Genomic DNA, 21,448 nt, shown 5'->3' with positions numbered 1-21,448 from the left:
AGGTATAATTTTGAACTGTCTGAAAGTATTGGCTGTTTTAATTGCTAGAATTTTCCAAGTTCAGTGTACACATGAAAAACAAAATGTTTCTGCTTACCCTAATACAACTGACAACAGTTGTAATCTCCTATGCATTGAATAAATCAGATCTGCAAATAAAAGTAATATCCCTTACTAGCACAATGGGGTTGTTAACTGCACTCAGCCGAGTTGCTCTAATTATTGATTAGTCACTGCGTGTAACAAAGACTTCTAGACTCACAAAAAATACTCATATTGCCTTAACAAGTTATTATTTTTTAAATGTCATGTTTGCATTAAACGTTTAATATGTTCTCTTACCACAGAGGTTAATTTTGCATTTCTGGCCTGCTGCCTGAGAACTGAAGATCTAGCACCATCTGCAGGCAAAAATCTGCTGATTTTATTTGGCTGTAGAAACAATTTCACAAAACCTTTACAGCTGAGGTTAATATGGATTCCATATGATGGAGGAGCCTGTCCTTACAATAAAAATAAACACTGAAATGCTATCTAGTTTGTCTTTTCTTTTAATCTCTCGGAGAGTCCACAGCGACTATTTCAGGAGCCCCAGGACTTGACTTGATGTGCGCCAGGCTACCCCGCCCTGGCTTGCAGGGCCGCCTTTCCCATCAGGCACCGAGGGCAGACACAGGATCTAGAGGCCACAATACTTTTAAAGGTTCATGAAAATATTTTAATTTCTTTTAAAATCAGAAAAAAAGGACTTTTAGGTCAAAGAAAATGTTTTAATATACGGTATGCGTATACCAAGCCAGCTTATAGAATGTCGTTTTGAATGTTTTAAGTGAAGGGAGGGGCCTGGAAGACAGAAGTGCCTGGAACCCGAAGAGGACTTACCGGCAGGCTGAGTGCTCAGTGCTGAAGGACCAGGAAGAGTCAGGAGACATGACCGACTTAATGCTTGTAAACCACTAAGAACAGAGCTTGGCACACATGCAGCTAGAAAAATATCATTATATGCCAGCTGCTTTTAGCATTGTTGTTGTTGTTTTAAGTGTAGAGAGTAAAGTTTTTATTTACTCTCCAAGAAAGGAGAGGGGAATGGTGTGGAAGGATTCACCAGCCGCTTTTAGCCTTTTTAATCTGGTTCTTACTCACTGTATGCCGGAGTCGATTTAAAATTTATGTTCACTTATTTCATCCTGTTTAATCAATGCTTTTGAAAAATAATTTTTTTAATTAGAGAACAAGAAACACCAATATACAGTAATCATTGGAAACTTAAAACCCAAATAAGAGAGTCTGTTATCATATCCTAGGGCAGCTCTACTGATTGAATTTTAGCAACAAAGAACAAATAATAAAATTCATATATTGGGCAATTATTAGATGACATTCATCATGAAAAATTATTTACAATAATCTCACTTTAAGTGCAAAACTACCGAGTGATCCTATGAAATAAGTATTACTTATCCCTATCTTACAAATGAAGGAATAAATACAGAGGGGGGGGGTGAAACTCTGTGCGAGTCCACGCATAGTTTTTTCTATCAGCCCATAACATGGATTGAAAAGATAGAGAGGAAGAGGTACTCCAGTAAGATCCCTTATCAAGTGGCCGTGAGCCATTGAAAACCATTGAAAATTCTTGGCTTTCTTAAAAAAAATAAGTGATATTATGGCATTGAAATAAATAATAGTCCCCTGTGTCAGAAACATGTGCATTCAACATAAAACCACTGCAATATGTAAGCATCAGGATATTAAATAATTAGACTTTTCTGGCCTCTGATATCTACATTTGCAAAGTGGAGATGAATCTCCTTATTTCTCAATAGTTTTGTGAGATTTAAATATTAGTTAAAATCCTTAGTATTGTGCTCAATACACTTTAGTTTTTTTCTCTCCAATTAGCCTGGTAATTCAACAATCACATAACTGATCTATTCCCAATGAAGAAAAGCATTCTGATTCTCAGAGTATGCCACCGAGGGACTTTATGGAAATAAAGTGGATGTTGACTGGCCACGGCACCATATCTATCTAGTCCAGTCCTTTGACAGGTATGTTTATTCACACAAGTTTTACTTCATCTGCCTTATTAAATTTTAAGGACCCCTAAAACTAAAAACCTCCCTTGATAACCATGGTCTGTCTAAAATGACCATAATTTTGCAAGAATTGGGGCCCATTATGGCCTAATTATTTACCTCAGTTAATTCCAGTATCACAAAAGTCAAGCTCTGGACCTATGGCATCCTGGGAACTCCCTGTGTGCAGACCTGTTGCCCAACTCGGAAGGAGAACCTGAGGCAGCCGGTCCATGCTTCTCTCTTGCATCCACATTTCTCTCTCTCCCTCTGTCCCTTCCTCTCTCTTTAAAAGAAGCAAAAGAAGTGTCCTCGGGTGAGGATAAATAAAATTCATTTATAATTCTATCAAAAAGATTCCGATACTTTAATATTTTAGAATAAGGGCTATTAGGCATATTTGAAAGTTTAGAGGAGTGCTATGTTTTAAATAGAGGGTCAAAGGAAGGGTAAGAATATTTGACAACACAAATATTTCATGTAAATGTTAATGGAAATAAACACAAAGTAGCCAAGCATACTAAACAATGTCTATGATCTGAATTTCAGGGGGGAGAATTATTTATAAGGTTAACATTGAATGTTAAATATTTTAAAGTACTTTTGCTTAAATTCTCAAACACTCATTATCTTCAAAACACTTTCCAAATAGTTTTGGGAAAAAATATTTAAGGTAACAGATATGACACTATCACCAGAAATAAGGAAAAAATTAAATTTTTCTCCATACTTATTAAAGTACTTGCTTTTCTAAACTCATACTATATTTCTAAAACATTACTTTCATTTGCATGAGTCATTAGATTTCATAAGGAGTACTTTTATATAAAATCTATAAACCATAGCAGTTCTTCATTATTAGCATACACAGGTCCATTAAACCTATTATAAATGGATAGTCTACTGATTAATATTTTAATTGTAGCTTGGGGCTAGTGGCGTGGATCTAGAAAATATTTATGAAAGACTTATGTACTGGTTTAGATGTTTCAGAATGAATCCCTGAGCAATTATAACTTTTTAACCATAAAAAGTATATGTTGAAAATCAATTCAATAAGGCTACTGATAAAATTGCTATATTGTATACCAAGTAAACGTGGCAAATAGATAGATATAAAAATTATATCTAGCCCTGACCACTGTAGTTGAGTTGGTCGGACACCATCCCAAAAAGCGAAAGGTCACCTGTTTGATACCCGGTCAAGGCACATACCTAGGTTGTGGGTTCAGTCCCTGGTGGGGGGGGCATGTACGAGAAGCATCCAATTGTTGTTTCTCTCACATCAATGTTTCTCTCCCTCTCTTTCTCCCTACTTTCTCTCTCTAAAAATAATAAATTTCAAAAAATTATATCTATTTCCATAGTAGAAATTTCAGTTCCAATTATTAACTTAAAAATTTTTATCTATAGTACTTTTTCTTTCTAGTACTCATACTTTTACAAGAGCTTAAAGTTTTAAGTACACACTAATTGTTAAATGTTTATTTTGCATTTATATTTCTATATTTTGGTAACAAAAATAAAACATTGTGAAACATTATATTCTCTTAAATAATTCTTTAAAACTACCTCTTACCAAATATCAAATGGTAAATGAAAATCTTATTAATTCTGACATTAAATGCCATTAATTAAAAGATTCTTATTAGAGTTAGCAATAATTTTATTCTAATAATGTCTAACTTTATCTTATAATTCAACATAGCTTTTAGGAATGTTTACTCTTTCTGCATAAACAAATAAAGTAAGTTTTGTAAACTCACATGATTTAAAATAAGTATGTTCAAATTAAAAGGTTCTTTGGACAACAAATGAAAAATTTGAAGTCAAATGTGAGATAATAATGAAAAAGATTTATAACTCTAATATATAATTATTTGTATCTCTGAGACCAATCTTTCAATTATGTGTATCTTCCCTGTTGTTAATACCCGCTTCCCTAACAATTTATATCATTTAATTTTGCTTTTATTAAGCATACACTTCTCTTTTGATATTTTAGGATTTGATTTTGTGATATTTTTTTCTTACTTCTACACCAAAATAGATCAAGATTCTAAAAGAATTAAAAGAAGAAGCAGATATATTCATATTATTTTAACATAAACACAATTACCGAGTCTTTTTCTTTTTTTAATTGAATTTATTGGGGTGACTTTTGTGAATTAAATTACATAGCTTTCAGGTATACAATTCTATAATGCATCATCTGTACACTGTACTGTGTGTTCACCACCCCAAGTCACGTCTCCTCTGTCACCATTTATTCCCCTTTACCCTCTCCTACCTCCCCTACCCCCCTTTTCCTCTTCTAATCACCGTACTGTTGTCTATGAGGTTTTTTTATTTTTGTTTTGCTTAATCCCTTCACCTATTTTACCTCAACCCCACGAAGTCTTTTAAAACCAAAAATTTCATTATTTCTTCTCCCTTGCCCAGAAATGGTGCAGTTAAGAGTAACAGAAGGACTGGAGGGAAAAAACAGATAAAGCTAAATGCGGTGTTTTTATCAATGAAAAGTGATGGCTCTTCTCAGGAATGTGGTCCAAAGTAATAGGATGCAGAACATTCAGTGTCTCTCTTGTCAGCTCGCTGCCATGCCCTTGACACACACCACTGTTACTTCCTTCCAACTCTGGGAACTTAATTTTCCAGAATCCCCTTCTCTGTGACATTCTAGGTTAAGAGTTTGCCATTGAGAAAAGCTTTCAGAAGAGTTCGACAATGAAAATGAATAGGAAGCCATTATTTTTTCAGAGGTATGCCTGCTACATACTTAGGTAGATGCAAGATTCACAGTGGCTTTTCAGCAAATTGTGGATAATGACCTGAATTGCCTGAGATGGTTGGTGGCAATTTTTGAAGATTCTCAGGCATTGCAGCAGCTCCAGGAAAGCTTCTGAAAAGCACCGACATCTTCAGTATCAACCTCTTTGACCTTCAGCAGCTGCTTTCCTGGCCTTTAACCCACCCTTGCACCTATGCCCTCCATCCTCACTCCCAGCTTTTCCAAAAGTCCTGCAAATTCATTAAACACTTTATATCTGAATACATCCAGTGGCTTCTGTGTTGCTGACTGATCCCTGATGATAAAGACTCTGTCGTGGTAAGGATTGGGAAAGTAGTTTATTAAATATTGTGAATGTCTGGACCATCGGATACATCGTCTCACTATGTGAAATCACATTGCAAAGTCAATTTTAGATTACTGGGATTTCTTCTTTGTTTTTCTCTAACGATGACAACTAAGACCATCTATATTTTATTAGTTTCTTCAGTCCTTAAAATAGTATTTTAAGTGACATTCAAATAGACTTCAAGTAGCATTCTTCAACATTTTCTAAATAAAAATTTCTGCTCTTAAGATATAAGCTTGTAATTCATACACTTGATATTACTCAGTGGCGTTTTACCTGTAGGAGGAAGAGGGAAATCAGAGTTCAATGAATATTAGAAAACTGTTCAACCATTACTCACATGCTCCTTTCTCTCTGATTCGATCCAGAAAGCCCTGCTGGTTCAATGTTTGCTGCTAGAGACCAAGCATTGCTTTCATAAAACTCAGATGTAATCCAGATCATACTCACAGATCAAAGCAGTCGTGACTCAGTGGGGTTTGACTACTACATGACTCCACTTGGCAAAGGGTTACAAACGTTCAAGAAACCTCCACGCTCGATAAGACTGAGTAATTTTTTTCCTGATATACTTTGGGAAAAAACTGTTGATATTCACAATACATTACAATATGTCTCTCAAGTCTCTCTTCTCATTCTTTTCTTTCTCCACTTCTCACTATCCCTCCGTGTATGAAATAACTAATGACAAACTTACATAGTGTTTTTTACACACCAGGCACTGTCTTAGGTACTTTGCGTATATTGTATTAACATGGTTAACCCATATAATGATCCCATTATTAGGTTTTATTATTATTAGTCCCATATTACAGATGAGGAAACTGAGACTCAGAGGGGTCCAATATGTGTTCACAGAGAGAAAAGTGGCAGGGACAATGCTAAGCGCACTGGGCAACTAGGCAGCAGGTTATGAGCCTCAAAGCTGGTTGTCAACCCAGTCTCTTCAGGATCTCTTTCCTCTTGCCTGTTTCCCCTTTCTCTGTGTCATTTTTTCTAGCCAGTAATTATGTCATTTTCACTGAAAGATTCTAACAATCCAATCAGTATCCTCCATTTCTGTTTTTCACCCAGGATCTCAGGGTGCTGGAGGAGGGCCAGGAGGGGATTAGCCAGTTTAAACTCTTCTTTGAGGAGGTAGTCAAGGGAGGAGCCGGAGAGAGATAGGGGGGTTTCTGTGAATACCCATAAAAGAGATCTGGTTGCTTCCTTTTTTCCCTGCTAAAAAGAAATTCACTTTTTTCTCTATGTTTAGGAGCCAAAGAAATATTAAAAACAAATCAAATTGATGACAACAATGAGCAACAGCCTAAAGCTAGAGTGAAAATTGTGGTAAAGAATTTGGGACAGCAGGTAATATATAGCAAAGCAGGACATGGTCCTTGAGCTGGCCTTGTTTTTTGTCTTCCTTTTCCTTCCGCATGTCTTTCTGTTCTCTTCTTAAAATGGTTTCAGCTGCTGTCTCAATAGCAACATTAATGGGAATGAAGATCCCCATTCCTTATTTACCTTATGAGAAAAGATTAAATTGGTAAAGAGATGCATAAAATTAAAATAAAGAGAAGTAACCTAGTTTAGTATGTCAAAGTGGGCTTGAAAAATTTTGAAGTCACATGGTTTTCTGTGCCATAAAGATCTCTAATAAAGTAAAATAACACATATATGTATATTTAGGCTGCCTTCAAAGGGAGAACTCAAGGCTTTATATTATTTTTCTCAACAATAGCTGGTCAAATAAGTACTCAATAATTTTTGTTTTCTGGTTTTCAAACCATTATGATGTTGTGTTTTTCAAAATGGGGGCCATACGCTTGCAGGCTGAACACCAGAGCTAGGGGAGACGTTTACACATCTACTTTGCTTCCAGGCCAGACTGGTTCAGCACCATCCTTCAAAGAAAATTCCTCACCATTCTTCAACTTCCAGGACATCAGCATACTTCGTGAACCTTTAGCTTTTTGAAGTGCTAAACAGCGTATAATTACTTTTTAAATTAAAACCGATACATTTGGATTTTAAGCAATCTTGGAGTTCTGCTACAATTTTCCTTGTGATCATGACAGCCACCCTGGAATTTATAGAAATTGGGACTGAAAAATAATCTCAGCTGTTAATAGTTAGAACTTTAAGACTGGGGACCAAACATATTTAGTTCAATTTTATGAGTACAGATATGATTACAGAAACTTTTAAAATAGATATTTTACCAGTAAGTATGGGGCAATTGCAGACACTCTACGAAAGCTTCTACTCTTCCTTTGCTTTCTTGATTTCCGAAATTCAAATAAATCCTAAGTCTAATAATGTAAAGAATTTTTTAATGGTTTTCCCTGAGAAGGAATGTAACAGAGAGCAAATAAAGAGAAATAACTACTGTTAAATAAATGAATGGGGATTGACAAGTCTTTAGTGGCAAATGATCCACTGAAAATGTTTAGGGCCACCCCAAAATCAATGAAGTAGTGATTCACTGTTTTAAAAGTGGTAGTGTTTTTTGAGAGGGATGAGGGTGGTCCTTATTAAAAATTTTTATTGAATATATTGGGGTGACATTGGTTAATCAAATTATATACATTTCAGGTGTACAATTCTATCATACATCATCTGTCTATTGTACTGTGTGTTCACCACGCAAAGTCAAGTCTCCTCCCATCACCATTTATCCCCTCTCCGACCTCCCCCAACCCCGCTTCCTGTCTAATAATCACCATGCTCCTGTCTGTGTCTATGAGGGGTTTTTCTTAGTCCCTTCACTTTTTTTCACCCAGACCCATAACACCCCTCTCACTTTTTATCTAATATTTGACCAAAATATAAATTAATAGTGTCTTAAATCTGTATGATGGAATATTTGCTTTCTTTTAGGTCCAATGTTGTAAAGTACTCCACAACATTTGATGGTTATATCTACACATTGAAATTCCTTAAGAATTTCCAACTACATCAATATTTTTAATAATAAGACAACTTTATAGTGACACAAAATAATATTTTTTAGATTTAATGGCAAATTAGTAAATCCTTATGTATTTTTTAATTTTGGAAATAAAATAAAACATTAACGGGTGTCAGTTATTAATAGAATATCTGAGTAGATAGCATATGTCAATATATAACATTTGTTTTCTGTTTAAAAGTTCAAATACCTGTATTTTCCTTTCACATTTGACTCCTGAATATCCAGTGCGGCAAGAACACACATTGGGAAGTACACACCTGCCTCCGTAAAGACACTTGTGCCTGCAAATTGCTGCAACACACACGTTTTTTCAATTACCACCTTTTGATAGTGCTTGTGACATATTCTATTCCAGGGGTCCTAACTTATTCAACCACTTCAGCTACAAAAAGTCATAAGAATCTGTGAATGACCAACTGTACTCCCATCTTCCTGTAACCAGAGTGCAAACCATAAGCACCAAACACTCACACACACCAAGAACAATATACCAAGCTCACCACAACAGTTTTACAGTGATATAAAACCATTATTAAAGTAAACAGACTTTTTATTGGCTACATGTTAAAGTATTTAAAATATATCTTTTTTTATCTTGACGGAGGAGACTCAAATCAGTAACATAAGATGGCATTCATAATTTGCTTTTCAACAATTTAGCAAAAATTTGAAAAAGACAGTTCCATACAAGCCAGTGCATGGACAACACAGGCAATTTTATACACCGTCATGAGAAGTTTAAAGTGAAACAACTCTATTGGAGATTTTCTAAAGATTTCCACACTGTACTAGAAATTTTTTCCTTAAAATCTCTCCTAATGAAATTTAAAATTATCTCTGTTTCAATATAGCTCAGTATCATTTATCCACCTACCTACCTGCCTACCTATCTATCATCTATCTATGTGCCTGCCTACAGAGATAAAATTCTTATAATAGTGATAACTTCTAAACAACATGTTCCACATAAGGGGAAAGGTCAAGTGAATTATAGTGTTAGTACTGTGTACTTAATATATCATTTATGTGTTTTTAAGGAGGTGGAAATGCGTTTAAGTAATATTCAGAGAAAATAAGCATAATATAACATTATATATAATGCACTTATTTTCCATGGAAGAGGTATCTGCTTCAATAGCTCATATTGGAAACCGGTAGTATAATTCAAGATAATATTTCCTTTGGTATAAATACAACATTTAGAGGTTACGTTTTCATCAGGACTGTTGTGTGTGACAGGCAGGCTGTGTAATGCACAAAGCTGCACAGCTAAGCACTATTCACATCACATCATGGATCTGAGTAGTTATTAAACAATTTTCCAGAAAATAGGAGTTGGACATCTTGTTCAAATAATGCCATCAATATTTAGATAGTCTCTGGGTAGCTGGAAATAAAGCCTTTTGATGAAAAGGACTTAAAACATCTTGCTCCCTGGCATGTATCACCAGTTTGGCTCAAATAAACGCATAAAATTTCCCTACAGGTCTGGACGTCTCTTACGTCAGTGCTTACATGACGTAGTGCGTCAGGATTTCAAAGAAGCGCAGCCAGGGTCACACCGACTTCCGGGTCAATATCAAGTGAACTCGGTGAGTTTCTCTTAGAATTCTGGGCCTCCTTGCTGCAAGTAGCAGGCGTGGCTTTATTTAAGCTGTGCTCGGAGAATTTTAGAGGTGGATAAAGGTTGAGATAACCCAAGGAAGGGGAAAAAAAGGGAAAACGCCCTGGCTGGTGTGGTTCAGTGTATTGAGCGCCGGCCTGCAAACCGAAGGGTCGCTGGTTCGATTCCCACTTGGGGCCCATGCCCGGGTTGTGGACCAGGTCCCCATGGGAGGGGGTGGGGCACCCAAGGGGCACCTACACACTGACGTTAAAAAGAAAAAAAAAAGTTGCTGCTCTTAATTAATTTCAGCTTTTTCACTGGATTGCTTTCTGAGAGTCTGAACAAAAGCTGTGCTGTTTACATGACTGAACTCTCTTTAGTTCCAAAAAGGAAAGGAGACTTGCTTCCCCACTCCGAGTAGCCAAAGGCGGACGACAGTTCAGACTTCACCCCCCTCGGGATCCCGATTGGCAGAGGTGGGCGCCACAGCGGTCCGGTGTGTGACGCGGCCAGTCCCGGAGAAGCCGGCGGGAGCCGGGGAAGAGGGCAGGGCGCCCTGAGGGGCGTAGGGCTGGTTTCCCCTAGGAGTTTGCTCAAAGCTGGAACTCTCAAAATTACCCTGGACGATCACCCCCAAGGCCGACAAGGCCCGCGACCGCAGTCAGCCTCCCGTAATACTAAGATGGCCGAAATGAGGGCCTTTGACACTTCTAAATTAATTTTTACGCACACAATTTGAAAACACTGGCTTTGAAGTTTGGTCTCTTGAAGCTTCAAAAAGAGGATTTAGAGAAATAGATTAACCCGTGATGTCATTTAGGTGTCAAACCAATTTTTGATGTATTAAAAACGTCTGTCCTAATTTTAAAAGGGAGAAGGTCGTTTGGAACTTGACTTGTCAAGAACACATATAAATTGTAAATGCTTCCAGAGGAAATTTGGATCCAATTGTTCTTTTATAAACTAGTGAGTTTTTCTCATGGCTAAAAGGTTTTTGTTTGTGCCTGTCTATGCCGTAAATGTGAAATAATTTTCTACCTCCGAATAGTAGTGTTAAAAATTAATTTAAAAGCAATGGCTCGTAATAATTGGGTATTCTAAAATTCTTAGAAATATAGAAGCTAATTCAAATGCTTTTCAAGTTTGTGTGATCTAAGATTAATCCTTAGCTTTTATTTAGCTAGCTTAAGTTTGTTGGTTTAAGCAAAACAGACACGTCTTTATTTTGCCTGGGTGTTGCAAAAATAATTTTATGTTAATGATTGACTTTTAGGTCTATAAATAATGTTTCTAGAGGTTATAAAATATCCAAGCTAAAGGAGTCTAATTCTTCCTGAGTTTGAATTAGAAATTGAGGTGTTAAGGGTTAAAATTTTGATACATGTAGCAATAAAATATTGATATAGGTAGAAGGACCTCTGAGTACTTCAAAAGATTTGAAATTTCATGGGAAGCATTGTTAAATAAGTGATGAAAACTTCTAAGGTATATTGTATGGGTGAACAATGGTTGTAAATTAAACAAATATTAGGGGCTATGGGAAGCCAAGACAGCTACTTGGCTCTTCCCTGCTCCCTGGCTAATGATTATAACAGATTGAGGTTCGGAACCTATAGTAGAAAACCAAAGCTGTAGGCTTACGTATTTGACACTGCGTTCCTTCCCAGGTGGTAGGACAATGGCATACACTAGGAGCAATACATTCACCACCATTTTTACATTTCTGGAAGCAGATAGCTGCAAACAGAAATAGAAACAAGTTAAAAAGATACTCTACTAGTCAAATCCTACCATGAACCACAACAATATTCATTAGAGGAAAAAAGAAAAAGTTAAAAGTTCATTTAAGATTAAAGGATATTTTCCCTTAACATTTTATCCAGAATATTTCTGATGTCACTACTTATTCCTGAAAAACATGAGTTTAATGGTTGTATAATGTTCTATTGATAAAGTGCATCGTGATTTAACTTTACTCCGATTTTTAGACATTTGTGTTGCTTCTCATTTTTCTCTTTGACCAATAAATTATAGTAGCTGCTAATTTTAACTAATAATTTATAAAAAGGAAAAAAAAATATTCAAATGAGGAGAGCTGCCATCATTTAAAAAACTAAGTGGATTTGAAAGAAGTGGCACCCCACCTTGGGAGGGTCTGAATTGGTTGCTACAAGATGGGACCACGGAATTAGGTAGTAATTTTTAAAGCCTTCACCTGGCTGCTACTTAAGACTAGGAGACCAGGACTTAAACACTGGCTATTTATCCTGGTAACTGTAGCCCGACTGGAAAATACATTATACCCTCTTCCTCTGCTAACTTGAAGGAATGAGTTGGAAGGACTTTGCGTTTTACTCAGATTTCAATTTCAAAAAGATATCACCTAGAATAGAAACAAGCAAAAGTAAAAACAAACAATAACAAAGAAAAGGAATTTGTCTTAAATTCCAGTCTATGTTGAGAGGGTAACGTAAGCCAGAGCATTTTGAGTATCCTCTTACGTGTGTTGCATTGTTTCCCTCTCCAGCCAGAAGGACAAGAACAAACGTTTGGTCGCACACATTTTCCTCCATTCATGCACGCGGGATCACAGATACCTTAAGGTAAAAAAGATGAAATGTAAGCCTTTAACTAGCAAGAGTTTTGCTATATACTGTGTTTGCTTTACCTGTAGTTGTCAAATACATGTAGAAGTGTCTTACTTTTTTGGCATCTCCTACCAGTGTATCCTTCACGACAGGTGCACACATTATTTCTCATGCAGTGGCCACCGTTCTTGCAGGAAGGGTAACAAATAGCTAAAAGAATACACAGCAGCAGTCTGTGAATATTACACATTCAACATTGTACATTACATATTGTATCAGGTACCTGTTATCTATGGGGCCATAAGGCAGAGAGATGTGCTATTAAAATAAAAAGATCATACCTGCAAGTCATTAAAATCATCCTTTCTAAATCATAAAATGAAAATGCTGAGAGCTATAAGCTGCTAGTGGGGTAGCACAGTTTGCAATGTATTGGTGAGGTGTTCACAACAAATGGAGTCTTTGGTGTTACACTACATAATTGAGAACTTTATCTTATGTTTCACCATACTTTGGAGTAAAGAGTGAAATGATCTGGTCAAAACCAAGAAAATAAGTCAAATTAGAATGTCTCTGTTTCCATAGTAATTAGAAAAATACAAAAATCTGTCACATAATATTGAGAAAATGCTTTTAAGTTAACTTTTAAATACCTACTGAGGTAATGAATGCAAACCTTTATTTATGTGACATTTCTTTGAGTGTGTGGTCAAAGTTTTTTAACAATAAATCCTTGGCTTTGTTAGTAATATTTATTGGTTAATCTTGAATGTGCTATAGTATCTTCTATATACTGTGTATGATTCTGTTCCATGAAGTTCAGGAGCTAATGTTTACCATCATTTATGAGAGGATTATTATTGCTTCATATTACTTCCAGATATGACAATTGTATGTAGTTGTTTTAAAAATAATAATAACTATATAGGCAATTTGAAATTTAACTTTCCCTGAATGATAAGTTAATGGATTTTAGGTTGTCTTTTAAAAATGAATGTCAGATGAACTGGTTTTGAATCTCAATAAATTCATTTTTATTGAATTTATTGGAATGGCATTAGTTAATAAAATTATATAGGTTTCATGTGTACAGTTCTAAAATATGCCATCTGTATATTGTATTGCATGCTCACCACCCAAAGTGAAGTGTCCTTCCATCGCTCTTTATTGCCCCTTGACCTTCTACCTCCCCTCATCCCTCTTTCTCTCTGGTAATCATTGTACTGTTGTATGTGTCTGTGAGTTTGTTCGTTTTTTCTTAATCACTTAGCAAATGGATAATTTTCATCATTTTAGAGTGAGCTTTTCTCTGGTTAATGCCTGAGTCTACTTTCTCTGGTGTTTTTATTGCTACTTTTTATTATGGAGAAATGCTCTTATATTTTCTGCTTCTTAATCTTTATGCAACCACAGATTATTTCTATCTATTAAATGTGTATTATTTTTATTACAAAAACACCATAGGAAATACCTATGGTTAGAAATTTAGAACTAAAAAATTAGATGAACAGAAGACCTATTTATGATGGGTAACTCTGCTATAATCAATACTCATCCATTCCACAAAACTTTATAGAGATAATATGACATTTATTCAAAAAAGTGCATGTGATAAGAGCAAATACAGAGAAATGGATGGCACTACAGTTAGGCTTGGCCATGTCTACCCCCTAATCCCATTTCAGGAAAAGGAGATTTAGGAAAAAATTCACCTTCGTATATACATTTACAAAATTCTTTCTAGGTTTTAGATAAGTCTTTCATCTGAACTCCAAAGTGAGCCAAGTAGTTTGGCCTCAGCCTCTGTGTGATCAGGCTAATGGCATTCAAGGGGTGAAGGAAATTGGAAGTTGTAGGGAATCATCTCTCCAGCTACACATTTTAAGCCTTGGTTATTAATAGTGTAGTTTAACTCTTTCGTGATGTTTCTAGCTCTTTTTCTATCTTTCTCTTTGAAAATCTATAGAACCCACAGCATATACTCCTTATAGCTTACTCTTAACAAAGTCTGTCTGCTTGTAGTCAGTGGCTTTTGATGTGTGTACCATCTTTCCTTCCTACCAACTGGGCTCACATCTGTCTCAAAAGGGTGTGTGATTTAATAAGAGCGTCTTCCCTTTTGGAACTGGTCTCTTGGTATTCACTCAGAGCTTTGTTTATGTTTGTCTAACTGTGCCTTTGCATTTTTATTTATAAAGGAAAAATAATTACCATTCTGACACTGGGCACCAAAGAATCCATTTGGACAGAGGCACGTGTTTGGCTTATGACAGGAACCAGCATTGAGGCAAACAGGGTCACACAAAGCTAATGAACAGCAGGAGGGAGAGAGACCGTAACAGTTTTATTATTTAAAAAATAAAAGCTACATGGGAGTACAAAATAGTGCTTAAAGGAATATTTTATTTTTACTGCAAGTAAAACTCTTAATCTATAATTAATTAGACTTTTCCAAACATAAGAGGAATGAAATTACCGGGTAATAGCTTTGCAAGTCTGTTCATAAAGTTTACAAATAAATACCAAGCTAAGAATGTGGAGGCTGTGGGTAGAACTCACAGTGCCCTGGGCAAGCTGAAAGAATGACTAGCAGCTATAAGAATTCAAAAGCTCAAGCAGGACGGTCTGTCATCTGCTCAAGTAAGTGCGGCCCTGTGTACCTTGTCAACTCTCCTTCCCAATTCCAAAAGGAACACTGCACCCAAGTCCTAGCACACTCGAAAACAGCCTTTCTTTTTGCTTCTTTAGCTTTGTTCCACGTTGAAAGGTACCTTGATTTCATCATTCTTTTCTAAAATTAATTTATTGGGGTAACACTGGTTCATAACATTATATAAATTTCAAGTTCATAATTTCATAATACAACATCTATATACTGCTTTGTGTGCTCACCACCCCAAGTGCAGTCTCCTTCCATCACCACATATCTGGCCCCCTTGACCATCAGCATTCTCCCCTCACTCCCTTCCCCTCTGGTAACCACCACCCTGTTTGTGTCTATGAGTTTGTTTTGTTTGTTTGTTTATTATCTTTTGTTTCATACCCCACATACAAGTGGAAACGTTTGTTCATCTTTGAACCCAAATTTTATCCACTCTCTGAGGTCTACCTGAGATACATTTTTCTTCCAAATTGTACTTTCCAAAATTAATTTTCCTTTTCTCTGCTTCCAAGGAACTGTACAGTAATTACATAACTTATTATAACTCAACTTGTATCATAGTCTTTCTAAAATTGTATCCCGTATCTCTCACTAATGATATGCTCCTTCAAATCAGGGCAAAATCAAATTGATCTTATTTCCCTTTGCATCATGCTTCACACATAGTTGTCAAGCTACAAACGCTGAATCAAATCTATGTGAGAAAAGTCATTAGATCACAATGTATTAGATTAAACACAGAGAATTGCAAACACTGCTGCCAAGGCAGTAAGCCCAACAGTGTGATAAATGAAATCACATGGTGGTGTCCACTTAACCAGAATTGCTTCAATGTTTAATGAAATAGAAAGTCTGTGGAAAAAAAAAAACTGAAAAGAGATCTGAGAGATGCAGCACAGATAGGTTTCTCTCCACCATAGGGCAAGTGGATGAAGAAAATATAAAAGCAAAAGAAAATAATACTGTTTGTATTGGATAACATTAAAGCTGTTTATGGTCTAAATAAGAAAAAAGAAGGAAGGTGAAAGATAGGGTTTTAAAAATATGTCTGGAATAAAAACTTCATATCAATCTTGTCAGATTAGTTTTATGTTTGGGGTGTGAGTCTTTAGGGCATTGTTGAATTTAAAATTTCTTTCCACTGACCTATTTATTGAAAATATTTTTGACTTTACCTGTACTGCAGGTGGGCCCATACCAGCCAGGCTTGCACTGGCAAACATCTGGTGTAAGGCATTCGCCTCCATTTTCACAGTGCCTGTTACAAACCACTGAGGTCATGGGATAAAAATAAAAGAAAGGTTAATTAGGCTTGGAATTGGTCGTATTGTTGGTTATTATCTAGCTAGCTCATAACCCACATGCCAATTATATATTCTTTTTTTAAATTAATTAATTTATTTTTATTCAGTTACAATTGTCTGCATTTTCTCCCCATCCCTCCACCCCACCCCAGCCAGTCCCACCTCCCTCCCCCACCTGTACCCTCCCCCTTGATTTTGTCCTTGTGTCCTGTTCTAATTAATAAGATCAGAAAGATAAAAATAATTTATCCTTTGGCTTTAAATGGTCTCCAATTCTCACGTTCATTTATTTTTATTTTTTATTTTTGCTAATAGAGAAGGGAAAAGTAGAAAACCATTGAGCTGAATGGTAAATAAGAAATGGCCATTTGGAAAAATTATTAGTTACTGATGAAAGTTTTCACAGACATGAATTAAATAACATAAACTTATATGCAATTCAACAGACTGAATTCTTATCAAAAAAATTTGGGGAAATGGTTATAGATAAGGTCAAAAGAGAGTAGCTTCTCAGAAGAAACTTCTTTATGTTAGTATTGGAACCTAGCACTGCCGGTAGTATGCAGAATGCTAACTGTGGTGATAACTCATGACTGCATGGGTTTTACTTGGTGTTTCGGTTTAGATCAGCACCAAAGCCATCAGCTATTCAAAGGAGCAATTTTATTATATGAGACTTTGCTTACTTGTTTCACACCTGGGTCCCACAAAACCGTAAGGACAAGTACAGAGATTTCCAGCCAAGCAGGTGCCACCATGTCGACAAGGTGGGCTACAGATGTCTGCAGACACGGATTATGTTATTAAGTCAGCTTTCAATTAAAAAAAAGTCAGTTTACGTTTATGAAGCATAGCCGCAGTAGAAGGTTCTTGTCAGAGCAAATTATAACAAGCTCATTTATCTTTTACTATGAACTTTGGGTCTGTGGGATTCACTATGAGTTCACATTCTGAAAACACCCACAAATCATTAGCATGTCTTGGTTTATAAAACTTACAGTTAACTGAATGGAAATAGATAATCTTAGCTTTCTTCTATAAAGTGAAACTTGGACATAATGCATTTCTGCCTACAAATAGAACACTTTTATATTTCCATAATTATTTTCATATGCTACTGATACTATTTCTGTAGTGTATTCTAGATTTACCTTGTTGATCTAGAATAACAAAGTAAATTTGTTATTTGTTAATTTGTTAATTTAACCTTGTTATGAGCATTTAATGTGGCTCCATTTTATTAACAATTATATTACTATCTACCAACATATATTCCTTAAAAATACTATTTTTATAATAACAAATTTGTTTTTTTTATATTGTCTACTTTAGGAATAACATTTTATAAGCTCTCCACTTAAGATTTCAACCAAAACAATAAAGTTATATGGCTATAGACATTCAATAATCAGGTGTCCTTTGCTTGAAGGTAAGAATATTTGTAGGGATATGGAAAACTATAACTAAGCCTCAGAAATTTATTTCTGAAGATAATTTTGCCAGTGATAAATAAGCTCTTGCTCTTTGGATATCTGTTTTAGAAATTTAAGGTTTTTTAATGTTCAAATAAATTATTTTAAACATTAAAAATTTTGACTCACCAACATTAATGACTATGTATTAGTATGTATACAGTAAAACTGACTAGCTTTAAAGAAAATGTTTTATTTTAGCACTATTATTTGATTTTCAGTTTGAATTATTACCTTCGTCACAGGTTACTCCACCATGTCCTGGAAGACATTCACAAATGTTAGGTTTAATACATTTTCCATGGTTTTTGCAATCAGGATGGCATACAGCTGTATAAAATAAAGCTCATGGTTAGAAACATCAATTATCAATTAAATTAATTATTCAAACTAATGAGCGCCATACCTACCAGTTTGGCAGTTAGAGCCAGTGTAGCCAGGTTTACATTTGCATATGTTTGGGGCCACACACTCCCTCCCTTTTCCACATGGGTGTCTACAAATGGCTGCAAAAATCAAGGACAAAAGGCTGAGTTGTTGGCACAGTCTATACATGTTGCCCATAGACTTCGTCATAATAAAAAATTCTCTGAAATTTGGAAAATTTAACAGTTACTAAATAACCACTGCATTTATCCATGAAATTATTTTTCTCCTTATATTTGTTTTACTACTAGAATGACTGAGAAAAATGATTAATAGGGTAAGAAAGAAGAGCCATATGGGTAATTCCTCCCAGAGCAAAACCTGGTGTTAGAGATGGCTGCTAACCATAAACGGGATTACAGTCTCTTCCAGAGGGCAATGAAGTGTCAGATACTAATAAGGTAAATGTTGATGAATGGCAAAGATAATCAGAATTTTGAAGATGCCAGGAACACACATAAGCTTATAGGTTTGTATTTCTTAAGCTTCTATAGCTACCTGATAAATTCTAAATGCATGAGGTTGTTTTGTTTCATTTCTTAATAATAATGTTTTATATTATAAACACCTAAGTCTTTAAGATTATTATTATCATTATTCCTACAGGAAAAACAAACAATAAAACAAAAAAACACAAGAGTTTCTCTAGGGAATACTGAGAACAAAGGAATACTCCAACAGTGCTATTGTTTAAGTCTCAAATAGATAACAATATAGAAAACAAAATAACAGTAACAAAAAAATAGCTTCTGTGTTGTCAAAACCAAACATTTGATTTGCGTCAGAGAAAACAATGCTGATAATTGTAAACACTTTTTTCAAAATTAATGTGATGCCCAGTTTGTTTTATTCTCAAGGGTTGGAGGAATTCTAGAGAAACCTAGTTATGCAAATGAACGAGTATGCCGGAATTAGTAATGTAAAGGGCTAAGTGCCCCCTGTGAGCTGAAAAGAACCAGACCACAATGTCATTCACATCCTTATTTCATCTCTTTAGCTGCTCAGTTTCAGGAAAGTTAGTTAGCCCTCTCAGGCTCTGCTTTCTTATCTGTGTAATGAGAAAAAATAACACCCAATTTGTGGGTTCTTGTGGATTATCTGACAAACTTCATAAGAAGTATTTCCATTGAACCTGGAACACAGTTTGTACTCAACAAATATATTTATATTACCTAGTTATAATTCTATTTAATATTTAATTTTGAAAAATAACTCAGGAACGCCCGTGTTAACTTTTAAAATGTGAAAAATATGTAGGCAAATAACAAATATATAAAATGAATAGAAATTAATGGACTAAATGGAGTAAATAGAAGTTAATAAATAATAGAAAGCATATCTTTTTAAATACTTTAACATGAACTAGATAGTTTTCTTTGAATCTTCTGAAGAGTTTTCATACTACCTCTGCAATTGATTCCATCTCCATAAAATCCAGAGGGACAGCGTCCACATTGGAAGTGACCATCTGTGGTTGGCACACAGGAAACGCCAGGAAAGCAAGGAGATTTAGCACAGGTTGATATTTTGGTTGACTCAGGCTTTTCTGGCAAAATAGTGATGGCAAACCCATTCTTATGCTGTGTGTAACCTTGGGCAGACTTGTTAGTTTGAGAATTATGTCCTCCTGCCTGTGTTTGCATGGTGCCCTGGGTAACATTTACTTCATCCTGGGAAAGGTTTGTGTTGATGCCTGTAGCACTACAGTTGTTCACAGGAACTTCTAACTCTCCCAAACTGAGATTTGTACTCCGAGTGTGATCCACATGTTTAAAACCTGGCATCTGATGAGAAATAGGCTTTGAATTGTTCATTCGAGTTGTAATTGATTTTAAGGAGAAGTACGAGGTGTCGTTGGTTTTGGTAGTAGCCGGACTGTGGGTAGAACTTGCACCAATTAGTAAATGCTCTGCTGATGGTGACTGAAAATTTATATCTAAACAACCAAAATGAGAGAGAGAGAAAATGTCAGTCAATAATATTTATTAATGTCTGCTGTCCCCACAGTATTGAATGCTAAGTAATTATTCCTTCATTTAATATTTATTACATGTGTAACACTACACTAGGAGATGTGCAGTGATGAGGAGTGGTCCAGTGACGCCTGCCTTCAAGAAGTTTATAATCTATTTGAACACACAAGATAACACGAAAGGTTAAACAGTGTAACAGTTAAGGACAACAACTAATAATTTTATTAAGAGTTAGAAATAGTCAGCAAACATTTACTACCACTTAATACACATTAGGCTTCCAAATAAAAGAAAGCCCTGACCCGCGTGGCTTAGTTGGTCGGGTGTCCTTCTGCAAAGCTGAAGGTCGCCGGGTGGATTCAGGGCACATGCCTGGGTTGCGGGTTTGGTACCTAGTTGGGGTGCTTATGAGAGGGATTGATGTTTCTCTTGCACAGCAATGTTTCACTCACTCTTTCTTCCTCCCTTCCCCTTTTTCTACAAAAAAAGCAAAGCTCCCTCCCTGAGAAACTCAGTGTTGTTAAGGCTACTAAAAAGGAGAGGACGGGAACTGAATGCTTATATGAAAATTAATTGATAAACTAGATAAATGCTATTTTGTATGAGAGGAAAAGAACTGTGACTCTAATCCTTTTACCAATTTGACAAAACATGATTTTATATCCCTGTCGTTACTGATTGCTCAAGTAGGAATTAAACATTTTTGTGTGTCTTCTTTTGGGGGGGGGGAAGTTACCATTTTTTTCTGTCTTCATCGGTACTTTATTTTCCTTATCCAGTATCTCTTTATAAAAATTTCTTTGGTATGGAAAAATCTAATTAATTTTATAGTATGGACCATTTTAAGTGGTGATTAGACATTTTTCCTTTTATACTTTCTACTGTCAATTTACAGTTGACTTTAGCATTTTCTTTCATGCCCAGCTTCTCATATCCCTTACAATATGAAAAAAAGGGGAAACCAAATCAACAGCAGGAAAAGAAAACATATGAAAAACAGCAATAAAAATAATTCTTAGCATAAGTGACAAATAGAAACAAGGGCCATGAAAGATTTTTAGTAATTTTGAGGACTTCATGAAACACAGAAAGCACAGGAGTTCAGACTGATAGAGAAACGGGAGTGTACCAAACATAGGCCAAAACAAAACACCAGTGCGGTAATTAATCACAATACAAAGTGCAAGAGCCACTGTCAGGGGACCTGGGTAAAGATCTGAGACAAGCTGTGTCCTCCTCC

General features: G+C 35.7%; 1 protein-coding gene across 1 annotated transcript in view; it reads right to left on the bottom strand.

Annotated features, from left to right (window-relative positions):
* Nucleotides 1-577: 577 nt before the first annotated feature.
* The window catches only part of VWDE (von Willebrand factor D and EGF domains), a 67,054-nt gene continuing 46,183 nt past the window's right edge, over nt 578-21,448 (bottom strand). Inside the window, exons 20-30 of the mRNA XM_024577191.3 lie at nt 19,641-20,171; nt 18,220-18,315; nt 18,044-18,139; nt 17,024-17,119; nt 16,209-16,304; nt 14,583-14,678; nt 12,486-12,581; nt 12,285-12,380; nt 11,425-11,520; nt 8,365-8,468; nt 578-679 (exon numbers count right to left, since the gene is read on the bottom strand). Coding sequence (XP_024432959.3) covers nt 578-679; nt 8,365-8,468; nt 11,425-11,520; nt 12,285-12,380; nt 12,486-12,581; nt 14,583-14,678; nt 16,209-16,304; nt 17,024-17,119; nt 18,044-18,139; nt 18,220-18,315; nt 19,641-20,171 — 1,505 coding nt within the window. The remainder of the gene's footprint in view (nt 680-8,364; nt 8,469-11,424; nt 11,521-12,284; nt 12,381-12,485; nt 12,582-14,582; nt 14,679-16,208; nt 16,305-17,023; nt 17,120-18,043; nt 18,140-18,219; nt 18,316-19,640; nt 20,172-21,448) is intronic.

This window comes from Desmodus rotundus, chromosome 6, assembly GCF_022682495.2.
Source record: "Desmodus rotundus isolate HL8 chromosome 6, HLdesRot8A.1, whole genome shotgun sequence".
NCBI lineage: Eukaryota > Metazoa > Chordata > Mammalia > Chiroptera > Phyllostomidae > Desmodus > Desmodus rotundus.
Note: the sequence above shows the minus strand (reverse complement) of the source record. Positions and strands in the feature narration are given on the sequence as shown.